The sequence below is a fragment of the Macaca mulatta genome, chromosome 1, assembly GCF_049350105.2.
Source record: "Macaca mulatta isolate MMU2019108-1 chromosome 1, T2T-MMU8v2.0, whole genome shotgun sequence".
Classification (NCBI taxonomy): Eukaryota; Metazoa; Chordata; class Mammalia; order Primates; family Cercopithecidae; genus Macaca; species Macaca mulatta.
The window spans coordinates 58,918,838-58,934,213 of record NC_133406.1 but is presented as its reverse complement, the minus strand read 5'-3'; the positions used below and the strand labels follow the sequence as shown (position 1 = coordinate 58,934,213).

At 51.6% G+C, this 15,376-nt stretch overlaps 1 protein-coding gene across 2 annotated transcripts in view; it reads right to left on the bottom strand.

Annotated features, from left to right (window-relative positions):
* The window catches only part of PKP1 (plakophilin 1), a 49,474-nt gene extending 44,311 nt beyond the window's left edge, over nucleotides 1–5,163 (bottom strand). For both annotated transcript variants that reach the window (XM_078002648.1, XM_015120414.3), the window contains exon 1: nucleotides 4,554–5,163. In XM_078002648.1, the coding sequence (XP_077858774.1) occupies nucleotides 4,554–4,755 (202 nt within the window). In that variant the 5' untranslated portion in view covers nucleotides 4,756–5,163. The remainder of the gene's footprint in view (nucleotides 1–4,553) is intronic.
* Nucleotides 5,164–15,376: the final 10,213 nt, after the last annotated feature.

The window sequence follows — 15,376 nt, the reverse complement described above, 5'->3', positions numbered from 1 at the left end:
ATTCGCGTTGTTTTAAACTTCCAGGTGATTCCAATATGTAGCCAAGTTTGAGAAGAGTGGATGAGAAGACTTTTTAATATGTTAGGATGTTTACAAGAGAGACACGATGAGTGGCATGCCTTGAGGGGAAGAGCTTTTTGGCAGTACAGCTGCTGGCGGTCTGGGCAAATGGTTTGCAGAGCTAGAGAGTTATAAAATCTATTTCCAAAGACTGTTACCATTGCAAAGCACTTTGGAGATGATCTAATCCAACCTCTGACAGCTGCAGAGATCCAAAGAGAGGCAGCGACTTGTCCAAGATCGCACACCAGGCAGTGGTAGATGCCAGGCTGGGCTCCTGACACAGCACAGCTGCAAGGACACATGTGTACACACACACGTAACGTATGTGTGTGCATGTTACGTGTGAGTACGTGTGTGCATGTGTGGGTGTGTGGATTCATGTGTGGGGTGTATTGTGTATACACGCGTATATGCATGTGTGATGTACGTGTGTACACATGTGTGTGCACCTGTCCAGCGTATGCCTAGAATGGACTTCACATGAAGATATCTAACATTCCTCCATTTTATTTTGTTCAAACATTACACATCTTCTAAGGGTCACACCCCATCGCAGAAGCGATTCTCAGATTTCTAAACCTAGAACAATTGGCACATTGATACTTACAATGATATGGGGTGGGGGGAGGAATTTGTACTTTTAAAAAATCTCTGCCAAGGAGCTGGATCCAGAGAAACAGCATTTGCTGCGAAACACCCTAGAATACCCAGCATTTTTGCATGTGTTGTAACAGGCCAACGGAAATTCTGGCTAAAACTCCAACTTCAAGCCAAGGTGCATTGTAAAGAAACAAGAATTGGTTCATTTGAAGTTTAATTAGTATGTTTCGCCAATGGAACAAGCTAAAGCACACATAGCCATTACCATCTGCAATCTCAGCTTCGGTCCCAAGAAAACAACCCCAGAAGTGATGTCTATGGTCAGGAAAAGAAACTTTCAAGAGACTCTAATGAGCAGAACATTCACTCAGGCAGAGGCTCATGCTGAGACACGGTCAAACACAAATACAAAAAGCCATCAAAGTGGGGGCTCCTGAGGCAAGCTCCTTCACTGTGCAGGCTACGGAGTTGGTGCAAGCGTGCCCCCCTCTCCCCTGACGAGGGCTGAATAGACACAGGAACCACAGAAAGGGAGCAGACACCTCCCCTGGCCCAACATCACCTCCGGCCCCTATCTCTGATCAGAGAGAAATAGAGGCTTAGCAATTTTAGATGGGAAACAGTACTTCCGTGAAGAAGGGAGAAAGAGAATTTCAGGCCAAAGGCTGAAATAAAAAATCATGGATGGCTAAGCAGGCAGTGAGACAAAGCAGGCAATGGTGCTGGTATTGCTAGGACTTCCCTGGAAGGAGACATGACAGGTGAAAGGAAGTTCCTTTCACTGAACTGGGTATGATCTGTGTTCGCAGTGGTGGGGGAGCACTTGGGTTAGGGCAAATGAGATTCAGGTTCAGCTCTAGGAAGAGATTCCAAGTGAAGTTATAAAGATCTGGAAGGTGGGTAAGTGTTTCCTTCTCCATCCTCAGGGAGGTCGTTTCCCTAGCAAACATCTTTTGCTGGGTGGTGACATCCCCCTCAGTTTCCCCTTGCCTCCCACACAGTCTGGGAAGAAAAGGATGCCAGACACCCTGAGGCACACAGGGACAGCCTGAAAACACAGGGGAGCAAAACACAGGGGCAGTTCAAGATGGGTAGGCAGGTTAAGGGCAACCTCCTTCTGCAAGGTCTCCAGGCCACAGAGGCCACCTTCTTCCTGCCTGGGACCTTCATGACCAGGGTGAGATGACTGTCTGATCTGAAGCACTTCAGGGAGGGCACGAGTGCGACAGGCATTTGGTGACAGGCTCCAGGGGCCCTTCATCCAGCCCTCAGTGGCTCAATACTCCCTCAGTGACAAGAGAGAAAAGAGCCCTAGTGGAAAGGAACTGAGAAGCCACTTCTATCACAGGACCAAGGATGGCTGGTCCTGACTGTCCTTCCTGGGGTACAAGGAGCAGTGGCTACTCTTCCAGGCAACCTGTAGGGTGTGGCTGGCCCTTCTTAACTCGGGGAACTTTGGATGGGATTCAAGGGGCTCAGGAAGACCCTAGGCGAACTGACTCTGCTCTTGGAAGAGACTAAAGGAGAATTTGAATCTGTCCAGGGGGCGAGGGAAAATGTCTGGGCATGGTCCTTCCACAGCCACCAGCTCTTTCCATTCCAGGAACCAAGGCAGGCTCCTGACAGGTAAACCAGCATGAGAAAGAGGGAGCAGAGTGAGTAGAGGTGGCCGCAGAGCAAATAGGGGACGCTTGGGCGTTTCTGATGGAGAGGACAAGGAAATCTGATGAAAACGAAGCCAGCTAAACCAGAAACACCAGCTCCAAGTGACCAAACCGCCTCTTCCAGCAAGGATGCCTCTGGGGAAACCAGCCTCCTTTAGGAACCTCCGCAGAGTCTGAGGGTAGAGGGGACACGCCCACAGGGCCAGACCTTGGAGTTTCTGGAGAGGTAGCCATCAGCATCAACCCTCCCCTCAATGAAGCCCCCTGAAGGACCTTGGGAGGAAAAACAAAGAGGGAACAAAGGAGACCTTATCAGATAGAGGTTCCCCACAAAGACCAAGCCCAGAAAGTACACTTCAGGCTGACAGACACTCAGCCGATATCCTGATAGGTGGGAGGAATAAGGGGTCCTTGGGGCACCCAGGGCCATTTGAGTTTTCTGGAGTTGTGAGCCAAGAGCTCAGGCTGGGATGGAGTGGAAGTGGGAAGGGGACAGCCAAGTCTTGGGCAGAGAGGAGAGTAGATTGAGCAGTGCCCTGGGCTATAGCCAGAAATGGGGCACTTTGTTCTTCCAAACCTACTTCTAAAAAGGCTAGGAGGCACCTAACAATGCACCAAATAAAAGGGAAGGAGGCATGTGCTCTGGAGGCGGCACGAACTTGAGTGGAAATGTGAGGAGAGGAGCCCAGGGCTCAGACAAAGGCAAAGAGCACAGAGCAGCAAAGGCCTTTAGGTCTGGGGCCCAGGAAGTCATCTGCCCGCCATTTTCCTTCCTTCGGCTCTACATGGGGCCACTCAGGAATGGGGGCTAGGGAGTGGGTGGGGGGACAGAAGCCAGAGGTAGAAAGTGTGAGGTAGGGGTGTGTGTGTGTGTGTGTGTGTGTGTGTGTGTGTGTGTGTGTGTGTGTGGTGGGAGAATGGCCAAGGCTGGTTTCTTTTGTCTCCTTCCACCTTATGACCCCCTGCCCCTCACTCTCTCCTAAGGCCTGTCTTAATAAATAAGTCTTGGTTTACCTGTACTGGTTAGTGGTGGGCAAAGTCTTTATTAGTATTTTACTAAATTTAGCTAAATAAAATAAGTAAATAAATAAACAAGGGGAATCTTTGCTCACTTCTGTGTAATTCTTACCAGGCATCCTTTGTATTAAAGCATCTGTTTGGTCTATAAGCTCTCCCCTGTCAGGTACTGCCCCTTCCTCCTTGAGTTTCGCGGGTGCTGCCCCTTTCTCCCAGGCTTCCCCAGTCATGGGCTCTGGCCTCTCAGAAGCTGGAGGAGGGGGTGCCAGGCCCGGGATCCAGCTTGGAAAAGTTCCCGTGAGGGCTCAGCTAGAGGTCTCCCTGGTGCCTAGGGGTATTTCCAACCTGCCATGCTCATTCCTTACTCTCCCCATGAGACACTTGTCTACCTAAGCTGGGTGGGGTAGAAAGAATTCAGTGGGAAAGAGGAGTTCTGCATTGGCTATTCGGGAAAGAAGGCATCCTGACCCCCTTCCCTGTTGTCAAGGGACCCACTGGCCCTGGGGCGGCCTTCCAACTAGGCTAGCCTCTTTCAGGAGGCTCCCAATAAAGTGCCCTGGAGTTCCAGGGCCTCCTCCCTGCTCCCTGTGCCACTTCCCCGTCCCGCAGCGACTCTCCTGAGCTGCACTCCTGTCTCAGCGACTCCCTCACGCCGCTCGCGGATACACACGCACACGGGGACTGGGGTTCCCCTTGGCCTGAACGCCGGGCATCGGCTGCCAGCTGAAGGCCAGGAGATCAAGCCCAGGAAGGTTGAAGGGTGGCCCACAACTGATTGCGAGCGCGGGGACCATGGCCCCCAGGACAGCCAGGGTGAGACATGATGCAGGGCTGATCCCTAGAGCAGCACCCGAAAGAGAAAGCCGTCCAGACCCAGGGCTCAGGGACAGGAGAACCGCTCGCGGGGGATCCTCAGCCTCCTGGCACGCTGGGAGATACTGCCGGCTGTGTCCGGGTGAACCACCCATCCTTGCCCACTAGCGCGCCATCGAGCTCGTGGAGCTGTCGAGCCAGCCTCGGGTGGCTGTTCCATCTGCTCGGAACCGGCTAGGAGCTCGGCTGCTGGCATTCGGCGCGTAGACCCTGCATGGGGCCAGCAGCCCCTCACCTCCCCGCACCCCCTGGGATGCTTGCGTCCCTTGGTCTCCGCCGCTGGGCCAGGGCGCTCTGAAAAGGGGCGCACGGACCACGCGGGGACCGAGCCTTTACCTCGATTGGAGTGGCTCAGGGTGGACGACTGGGAAGACTTGGACTTCTGCCGCTTCACGGTCATCATCACCTGCTCCTGCACGCGCTGCCTGCCAGACGTGCCTGTTTTCATCTTTTGGTCCGACGGCAAAGCCAAAGTGGAGTTGTCCTGGTCCTGGAAGCATTCGTACGCCAAGGCGGTCTTGAGCGGCGAGTGGTTCATGGTGGCGGGAGGCTGGAGGCGCGCGGCCGGGGCCTGGGAGAGCAGAGAGGCGAGGCGAGGTGCGGTGCAGCGGGCGGGCGGTAACGTGCTCTTCTCGCTCTCAGCAGCTCCCTACGGCCATAGAGTGCGTGGTCCGCGTGAGGGCTCCCGGCAGCTGCTCCTGGCGCTTCCACCCCGGTTCGTCCCTCTTTGGTAGTGGCGAGGCCCGCCCTCCGTCAGACAGGATATACCACCCCTGCCCTGCACCACCCACTCCACCTGGCCGCGCGCTGCTGCCGCTCAGACGCGGAGCTGCAGGGCACTGCTGCTGCGGAGCCAGCGCTCTTGGGGGCAGGGCTACGAGTCCCCCGTGTGGGACACTGAGCGCCTTCCTGCTCGCTCTTTTTTTCTCTCCTTTTCCTCTCCCCATGAGCAAGAAACGTCGCAAGCCTTGAGGCCCCAGGGAGACGCCCCTCTGTCCTGTTCTGCCGGCTCACTGAGAAAGCATGTGTTCAGCTCAGGAACCGAGGGAGACCTCTCTCTAGGAAAAAAGGAGTCTTTCTTGACCAGGCTGTCCGGGAGAGCCAGGCGTCCATCTCCCTCTGTACTGCGGTCATAGCAGAGACCAGCCCCGGCGGTGGAGGCTCCCGGGCTGATGGCAGAACCATAGCTCTTGCTCCAAAGGAGTGCTCCATCTTATGGGGGCAACCCAGTCTACTCTAAAGCAGTTTCCTCTGAAGCAAGTCGGGTAGGGGCAGGAAGGCCACATCAAGGAGCAGACTTGAGATATCAGACCACACAGTGGGTATGCCTTGGTGAAACTGGTGGTTGTTTGTTGTTCATGAGTATAGCCCGGTAAAACACCACGTGAACAGCGGATCCTCTCTGAAACTCCACTGTAGCCTCTGATACAATGCCTGGCACAGGTAATATTAGGTACTCAATAAAAGATATTTTTAAATAGGTGAATACATGAATGCTAGTTAATTTAAGGTAAATTAAATCTAACTTGGATCCTAACGAGATCCTCACTGAAAAATTGAAAAGCTGCTTTATCCTGAAACTCCACTCTGGACTTACTATTTTGGGACCACTGTGTGCATTCCCCTATGCACACTCACACCCCTGGGGACACATGTGCAGTGAAGCTTCATTCATGTAGCATCCTCCCCAGGGATGGAGAGAGCCCACATCAGTGAATCTGGTGTGTAACAGGAACCGAGTGCTTTTTTTTTTTTTTTTAAAGTATTTACTTTGATGGAAATCTTTCTAAAAAGTATCGCATTCTGCTTTGCCTCCTAAAGCAAACAACACTGAACATATTTGCTGTACTTCTTGATGCCCTGAGTTTCACATTCTGGACATCCATTACTGAACTGTGTAGTCGTGCAGTCCAGTCAGCTTCTTAGTTTTGGGGCCTCCACCAGCTGTGTGACACTATCACAGCCGTCACTCTTGCTGTCATTTGAGGTTGCCCTTCACAGCTCACATGCTTTACTTTTAGTTTGCTCTTCTAATCTACGGAGGAAAGGGCAATCAGAAATCTATTCTTTTTGGGAATTTTATGTCGAGGAAGGATCTAGAAGACTGAATGACTGTCTCAGGGACCACATGAAGGTCACTCACGCACTTCCTGAGTGTGAGTGTTACATGCTGGGAGCAACTTGCCCAAGGAAGGTATTCCTGGTAGCAATTTCCAGAGCAGAGTGTTGTAAAACAGACTGTAGTTTCTAATAGAAACAATTTTATTATTGAGGGCTCTGTTCCTAAGAATTTATCCTCAAGTAAACCAGAGATGTGACCAAAAATATGTCATAGATGTGTACAAAACACCTGTAGACCTCTATTATCATTTCACATTGTAAGATTCTGCTTCCAGCCGTAGACCACCAGGACTGGATAGAGCCTTGGACTTCATCCAGCCAAGCACCGCATTTCAGTGATGAGGAGAGGAGACAGTTTGCTTGCAATGCCCCAGTTAATTTGTGGCAAAGCCTGCATCCTAACCAGGCCTTGCGACTCCTGGCACAGTGTTCGTTCCACCACATCATCCAGCTTCCCTTATAAAAGTCCTATAAAATGGACATTAAAGTACAGTGCACACCGATTATATAAGGGCCCCAATGTACTATAAAGTATACACGGCAGCATATAAAAATACAATTCCATTGTATCACACATTTGGCCTATCTAAAACCTAATATGCTAGCCATAATAAATGTTAATTACATCTTTAAATAATGATAATTTTCCTATTCTAGGATACAGAAGGGCCCTGAAGGAGGGGATTAGAGTAGCTCATCTTCCTATAAAAGGCAAGTCTGTGGAAGCTGAACTGATTATCTTTAAAATCATTTTCAGGTATGAAGTTCAGTTTTTCTAGCTACTTCTCTACTATGTTAATAGACATTATTTTGACATATTGATAGCAATAGCCAACATTTACTATGCTCCTCCAAACACCATGCCTACCAACCAGGCATGATTCTGAGCCCTGTACATGAACCACATCATTTGAATCCTTACAATGACCTTATGAGGTGGGCACCATCACCCTTCTTTTTCAGATGAGGAAACTGAGGCTCCATGAGGCCACCCAGCTGGTAATGGGCAGAGACAAGGCAACCGCAATCCAGAGCTGGACACTCAGTGGTAGTGCCAGGCTGCCTTCTTGAGATTTCCCTGTGACAAGCAGATCCTTCTCTGGATGGGTCTTTTAACAGCATCTATTCCCATCACAGGGCATGAAAGTCAGGCCAACTGGGTTCCCGATCTAGTTGTGTCACTAACTAGCTTCATGTTAGACAAGTGCCTTCCTCTGTCCCTCGCACCAATCTGCAAAGAGGGGGTAAACTTAATGGCTCCTAAACTCCACTCTAGCCCTAACACTCTATAATTCTGATGTCAAATGTGGGAATTTGTAGGGCAGGACATCTTGAATCAGGCCCTTCGGACAGAAGAGGAGAGGAAAGGGCAGTCAGGTTACGCATTCTGGGCCACGGTGAGGGAGACATACTCAGGCTGGGAGGATTGGTTTGGGGCTCGGGTGTATGGTTTTGAGTCAGCAGGCCAACGTTATTTCCATCATCACTCTCTCTCTTCTGCCTGCCTGAGCCCCACCCTATGTGGGGCCTGTCTCAGAAATCAACCAGCAAGGACGCTAACACTCCTAAAGTGAAAAGTGAAGAAAAGAGGGCAAGGAGGCACAGTCGCATGATCCCAGCTCTGAAATGGCATGCTTTCAGTTGACTGTCAGAACATATATTTAGGTGGTAAAATTCTAATGGATATGGGTTAATTTCAGCTTGGAAGGTGTTGGGGGTGATCAGGGGGAAGCTTCCTGAAAGAAGTTAATTTTGACTTGATTCTGAAATAAGATGAGTATATTTTTATCCTCAAAGGAGTGAGTATGAATGGGCTTCTAATTCTCTTTGCTGCCTGCCCTAGAGCATTAAGTGTGACCCAGATTTCACTTTCAACATTCTGGCTCCCAGACTTCACATCCTGTCATCTCTATGTTCATTAAAAAGTGAAATATGAGTTCATTTATTCAACAAGTATCTGCTATGTGGCAGACCCTGTCCCAGGTACCAAGGATACAATGGTGAGGAGGGCAAAGTTCCTGCTCTTATAGAACTTACTTTTTTTTGAGACAGAGGCTCACTCTGTCACTCTCGCTCTGTGCAGTGGTGCGATCTTGACTCACTGCAACCTCCGCCTCCCTGGTTCAAGCAATTCTCCTGCCTCAGTCTCCCAAGTAGCTGGGATTACAGGTGTGTACTACCATGCCAGGCTAATTTTTGTATTTTTAGTAGAGACAGGCTTTCACCGTGTTGATCAGGCTGGTCTCCAACTCTTGACCTCAGGTGATCCACCCACCTCGGCCTCCCAGAGTGCTGGAATTGCAGGCGTGAGCCACTGTGCCTAGCCTAGAGCTTATTTTCTACAGGACAGAAGGAGAAGGTTGGACCAGGGGTGGGTGGGGGCTGGCCCAAGGAAGGCTGAGAAGAGGTCTCTGGGGCTCCTGCAACCTCTAAGAGTGTCTGGGCTGAATCTTCTCCCTCCTCAGTTTCCAGCCCTCCAGGTGAGGGGACCACCTCTAGCTGAGCCCCTCACTGATGCAAACACCCCAGGGGTGTGGAAGAGGTAGGTTTTCTTCCTGGATCCCTGGGCTCGCCGGGTGAACCCATCTTCTTCAGCCCAGTGCCTCTGCAACTGGACTTCCTGGACAGCGGCCATGGGACCAGCTCCCTGTTGTGGAAGTTTTTCTGGATGGCATCCTTTGGCCAGTTAGCAGACTCCTCAATGGCTGCTCAACTCAGGAATCTTATAACATTCCCTGATGAACTCACACTGCCCCCCTCCCTAGTCTCTAAATCGCCTCTGTCTTTTCTCCTGCATTATTTTGTTTTCATCCTAGCACTCACCCCATGGAGTCACCTGCCCCTTACCTTTGCATATTTGCTGTTCCCTCTGTGTGGAGCACTGTCAGTCAGTCACTTAAATATGTATTGAGTGCCGAAAGGGGCTAGACACCATGTCAACCCTGGGGATACAATGATGAAAAAGACCAGGTCTTGCTCTCATGGGGTTTATGTTCTAAAGAAGTAGACAAAGAGTTGATTTGTAAATGATTGCAAATTATATTAAATGCTATGAAACAAACAATGAGCGGTTTAGAGACTGCAGAGAGGGACAGCTTTAGCCACGGTGGCCAGAGTGTGACAGGCTGAGACTTGAAGAATGAGAGGTAGCTGCCCATCTCAGAAGTGGGGGAAGGGGCTCTGAGCAGAGGGAATGGTGAGTGTACAATCCATGAACCTGGCTGTCTTCAGAGCAGACAAACCAGGGAGACCGGGCAGGTGGGCGCAAGATGGGCAGGCAGGCAGCGCTGTCCTGTAAAGCTTTCTTCAATTACGAAAATGTTCCATCTCTGTGCCCATTATTTAAATCAGTTCAAATTGTGTAAAGGAAACATTCAGTTCCTTAAATATACCAGCCTCATTTTAAGGGCTTGATAGCTACATGTTGCTAGTGGCCACTATATTGGCCAGTGCAGGATCATGCTGGAGCTTGGAAACTTCTGTCTGGGGGTTGAATTTTATTCTAAGAGTAATGACAGGCCACTGATAAGTCTTAAACAAGGGGGTGACAAGCCCCTCCCACCTCCTGCCTTCTTGCCACTTGTCAATCCTATCTATCCGTGTGGAGGAATCTCCAAACCAAATTCAAGAACCCCCTCCTGGGGACCGTTGTGCCTGGTGCCAATTGTGTTATAGCCCTCGGCCACTTTGTCACACTCACGTGTCCATAAGACCCGGAGCAGGCTGAGGGAGGGGATGTGAGCTTTTCATTTCTGTTTCCTCTGTTCACACTGGTACACATCAGGTGCTCAATAAATGTTTTTGTTAAACTAAAGCCACCATCTTGCTCTGGAGCAAGCCCATGTTGCAGAACTTTTCCAGGTCTCTGGAGTGATCTGGGCTCAGGGCACCCTGGTCAAGCTTTTGCTGTTCTTAAGGCCAGTTTCCATTAAGACCGCTGTCTTCAACTCCTGCCAGTAGGGATGCCTTCAGGAACAATCCCACTGGGCTTCCATGAGAGCACAGAAAACCTGACCTTCTCACTTCCCAAGGGAAATTTACATCAGGATGTAAGAATTCATTCAACCCCCTGCCCTATCCTGGGCATCTCAGAAAAAATCAATCCAGGAAATCATCTTCACAAGGATCTGGACAAACAATGCCTCATAGAAACCCTGTGATGACTCCTTCTGGAATCCAGACCCTCACCGCCCTCAGAGTACCAGGGCAAGAATGGACCAGACTCCCTGCCTGACTCCTGGTTAGATATATGCCACTGCAGGTACCAGACTGCAAGCCATTATGCTTGGAAGTGCACAGAGAGGCTTCCAGCCATGGACAGGGAAATGGGGGCTACTGGGGCAGGGGCGGGAACAGTAGAGGCCTCTCTCCCAGCCCTTTGGCAAGCACCCCAGTGAGAGGATCTGGGCATGTGACCATGAGTCTCCTATCCATGAGGGCGGGGGCGAAAAGGCTGGCCTGTGCCCATTCACACTAACCCAGCTCTGCTCTGGAAGGAGCTGAGGGATACGTGCTGGCAGTGGGAGGAGAGAGACAGCAAAAAGGCTGGTTACAGAGGCCCAGAAAGGAGGGTTTGGATGAGTCTAAGGCGTGCTGGGCTAGGCCAGCTAAGGGGCGAGGCCAGGGTGTGCACCTAGGGCTCCTCCACACACCACAACACTCTCAGAGCTGCCCTTCTGGTCTCTCTGGGTGGGGTGGGTGGGGTGGAGGTGATGAATAACAGCAAGGACCCAGCCCCGTGCTGACTGGCTGCTGTCAGCACTAGATTTGCCCTGGGTCCCGCCCCTCTGCCAACCCAAATTCTAGTTCTGTCTCCCAACACTGGCTTGTTGGGGGCCTGCCTCTCTATCCACCCTGTCCCCTTGGCCAGCAATGCTGTTTTGTGGCCTCCTGAAAGGATGAGAGCCCCAGGCCTTGGCCACAGCCTCAGGATCCTGCTCAGTCCCCAGCTCTCTCTGGGACCAAAAGCCATTTCACATAGACTCCAAAGTGTGCCCAATGGCACAGACTAGGAAAATAAGAACAGAGACTTTGGGCCGGGTTTGGTGGCTCACGCCTGTAGTCCCAGCACTTTGGGAGGCTGAGGCAGGTGGATCACGAGGTCAGAAGATCGAAACCATCCTGGCCAACATGGTGAAACCCTGTCTTTACTAAAAAAATGTACAAAAATTAGCTGGGCATGGTGGTGCATGCCTGTAATCCCAGCTACTTGGGAGGCCAAGGCAGGAGAATGGCTTGAATCTGGGAGGCGGACATTGCAGTGAGCCAAGATCGCACCACTGCACTCCAGCCTGGCGACAGAGCAAGACTCTGTCTCAAAACAAAACAAAACAAAAAACAACAGGGGCTTTGGGGTCAATAGACCAAGCCATGCACCCCAGCTTTGCCACTGCTAGCTGGGTAAGCTGAAATGCTCTAGCCTCTCTGTATCTCAGTTTCCTCCACTGTAACATTAGATTAGTAACACCCACCTCACAGGAGCCTTATGACCATAAATGGGTATTATACATAAAATGCCTAACACAGTGTTTGATATACTGTAGGTGCCTAATAAAGATGCAGGACTTCTTCCTTCCTCTGGCAGCACCGCCTAGCCTCCTATCTAACTGCCCTCTCTCCCACACTCTCCCCTTTTGACATATTTTCCAGGGCCAGATTCCCAGCTCATGCCCTTCCTTCCTAGTCTCAGGGTCTTCAAGCATTCCTTCTTCCCCTGGGAGCGGGGCCATACCCCTCTCCGGGTTCCACTCACAGCCTCTCTCCTACAGCCTCTGCCTCTCATTCTCTCCCCATCCAGTTGCAACTGTCGCTCTGCCATTAGTACGCTTGGAGACTTCAGAACTGCAGAGGTGGAAGGGGCCTCAGAGCCCATCCCTTTGAGCCCCTGCATTTGTCAGAAGAGGCAGCTGAGTACAGAGAGGCATGGTGATGTGGTCTTGCGAAGTCCTGGTTGTCTGGGTCCTACTTCCCCCACACGGAGACCCGGGTTGCCTCCTCCTTCCTTGGCAGGTGGATGGGGGAGGGGGCTTGGTGACAAGTTTGAGCCTTAAAAGGGAAGTCAAGGCCAGAGAGGCAACCCAGAGGCGGTTCTTGTAAGTGCTGCTCCCGCTGCCCTGTGCTGGAGGCATCGCTGGTATTTGGGAGGTGGAGCAGCAGCACAGGGAAAGGCCGTGGGAGCCGCAGAGCTGGCATCAGCATGGGGTGTGTGGCAGAGCGCTGAGCAGCCCCTGTGCTCACTCTTTCTTTCGGTCTCACAGTCACGGGCCCAGCCCCAACCCCAGCCCTGTACAGCCTCGATGATAATTTCATGAGTCACCCGCCCTTGCCTGCAGACAGGGCAGCCACACCCAGGGCAGCTGGCACCCTAGCCAGGGTTTCTGCTGTGAGCTGCTGGGCAGGCAGCCTGCCAGGCCACGGACGGCCACTCATGGGGAGCCAAGATGCTCCAGTGCCTCAGGCCAGGCCAGGAACCTGCTGAGTGGCAGAGCCTCCCGTCTGCATTGCCCCATTGCTATGGCCAGGGCCTCCTGCGGAAAGCCTCTGCCAGGTGCCTTCTTATTAGGATTGCCAATAACAAGCAACGGACCTGGCACCTGCCCCATCTGTGTTCAGTAAGGCCCTGGGCTTCAGGCTGCTCCCAAAGGGTTGGAGTCTCCCTCTGACCGGGCTTGAGTCAGGAGCCACGGGTCACTTGCAGCCCTCTCTGCCAGACACAGCTGTGACTTCATTGCTGCCCCTTTGAATCCCATCACAGCTCTGCCCTTTGAAGCCCAAATCAAATGCTCTCATCTCCCCCACAACCCTCCCAGGAGTCCCCAGCTGGGGATGGCCCCTCCTTCCTTGAGCTCTTAGAGGGAACTGTGCCTCCTTTGCCACTTAACGCATCATGCTAAGTGATTAGGTGCACTGTGGGTTTTTGGCTTCATCAGCAGACCCGCCACAGTGCTCTGAATATCAGAATGGCTCAACAAATGTCTATGCAGTCGATCCACGTTCCACTTACATATTCTATTCTAACATGACTGGGACCAGATGCCTCTCTCGGCATGTTTCTCTTCCCGCTCCCCCCTCACTCTTTCCAGGCTGTATCATCCTACTGGAGGCTGTCTCCCAGGCCTTGACTTTAGGCCCTGCTAGGGTTGGGGCTGGGCTTGGACCCATTTTGACGAAGAGCCCTCAAGGAATTGGGGGATTCCATGACACTCTGACCTCCCAGTCATCTCCAGTCTCAGCACTCCACGGTTCACCGCAGCTGCCAAGGGAGCAGGGTAGGGGGCACAGCAGCCTGGGCAGAGCCTGGGAGAGCTGGGAAGAGCCCCTCTCCTGCTTTCCAAAGAGGCCTTGTGATAACGCTTTGTGTTGGCCATTCCTAGCCCTTGACTGGCCTGCTCTGAGAGTCCCTTTTGTCCAAGAAAGACCCAGGGTGACTTCTATCATGCACTGTTCTGTACCCCACTCCACTCTACTGTCTTAGAAGCTGATCAGTCAAACAGGGATCACTGGGATTGGATTGATAAGAGAGGTCAGCTCATCAGCTCAGTGCTCTCCTGATGAATCTGACCCCCAACTTAGGCCAAAGATGCCTGCCTCACCGCTTTCAGCTCCAGAACTCAGGCTGGGAGTATCAGGGGCCAGGGGTTGGGAAGAGTGGGCAATGTGATAGTTGAGACAGAATTTGGAGGCCTTCTAGGAGGCTTTGAATACTGGAGACCACTGAAACTGGGAAGGTGAGTTTGTAGTCCATGGAAAATAGTCCTGCTTTTACTGCTGCAAAGGAAACTCATATGCTGACTCCCAAAAACAGTCAGGACTTTGAGGGTTCCTTGCTGGTTTCGATGATTTTGCCTTTACTTTCAACTTTTTGGACACAGAACCTTGATAATGCTTCAGATATATCTGGTTCTTTACAGTCTACCAAGTAAGTGGTTTCTGGTCCTTTATCTCCTGGAACCTGCCCATCTATTCCTTGAGAATTGTGGTCATTCTGTTATCTTCCCATTGTAAGGATGAGGGCTCAGAGAGGGTGTGTGGCTTGTCCAAAGTCACTGCTGTTTAGTGGCAAAACTGGGCCTCAAAGGTGCTTCCTATTCTCCGAACCCACTGCTTTTCCTCCATGTGGCACCATATGTGCCACAAAACATTTCCGGGCTGGAGACAGCTGCTGTGAAATGCAGTCTTCAGGGACACTTGATTCTTATGAATGCTGCTCACCAAAAAAGATATGTCCATGTCCTAACCCCTAAAACCTGTGACCATGACCGTACTGGGAAAAGGGTCTTTGCAGATGTCATTAAGGGAGGGATCTGGAGTTGAGATTATCCTGGATTTAGGGCAGGCCCGCAATCCAATGGCAGGAGTCCTTCCAAGAGAAAGGTAGAAGGAGACTGGAGACACGGAGAAGGGCACGTGAAGATAGAGGCAGTCTTATGGAGTTATGCTGCCACAGCCAAGGAATGCCCAGAGCCTCCAGAAGAAACTAACCAGGCAGATACCTTGATTTTGGACTACTGGCTTCCAGAACTGCGAGCGAATACATTTCTGTTGTTTTAAGACACCAAGTTGGTGCTAATTTCTGCAGCAGTCCTAGGAAATTAATAGCGACAGTAACCCTGAAACTCTCCCAGTCATGGGGCATGAGCTGTCAGTCTCTCAGCAAACCCTCTCAGCATGTGGCCTGGTGGGTGTGTGAGATTCGTGAATGGCTTGGGGGGCAGTACCAGAGTGACATCGTCCCTCAGCAATGGTCCATGTGAGGACCAGCTGGCTCCTGCCCAGCCTGAATGGCCAATATCTTGCTCCTCTGCCCTGCTCCCTACAGCACCCATCTTTACGTCTAGTTTCACTCCACACCAAGAAAAGAATGATGCCCCAATGGCCCTGGGAAAAGTGAAGCGGCCATGGACGACGTCACCGTTCCTCCAGGAGGAATTTATGAAGCCAGTTACGCCTCTGCCAGGAAGTTGGTGGGGGGGGGTCAGCCTCTAACAACTGCCAGACTCTCAGCCCTGGCGGCTGTCATCTTCATACTTCCCCACTTA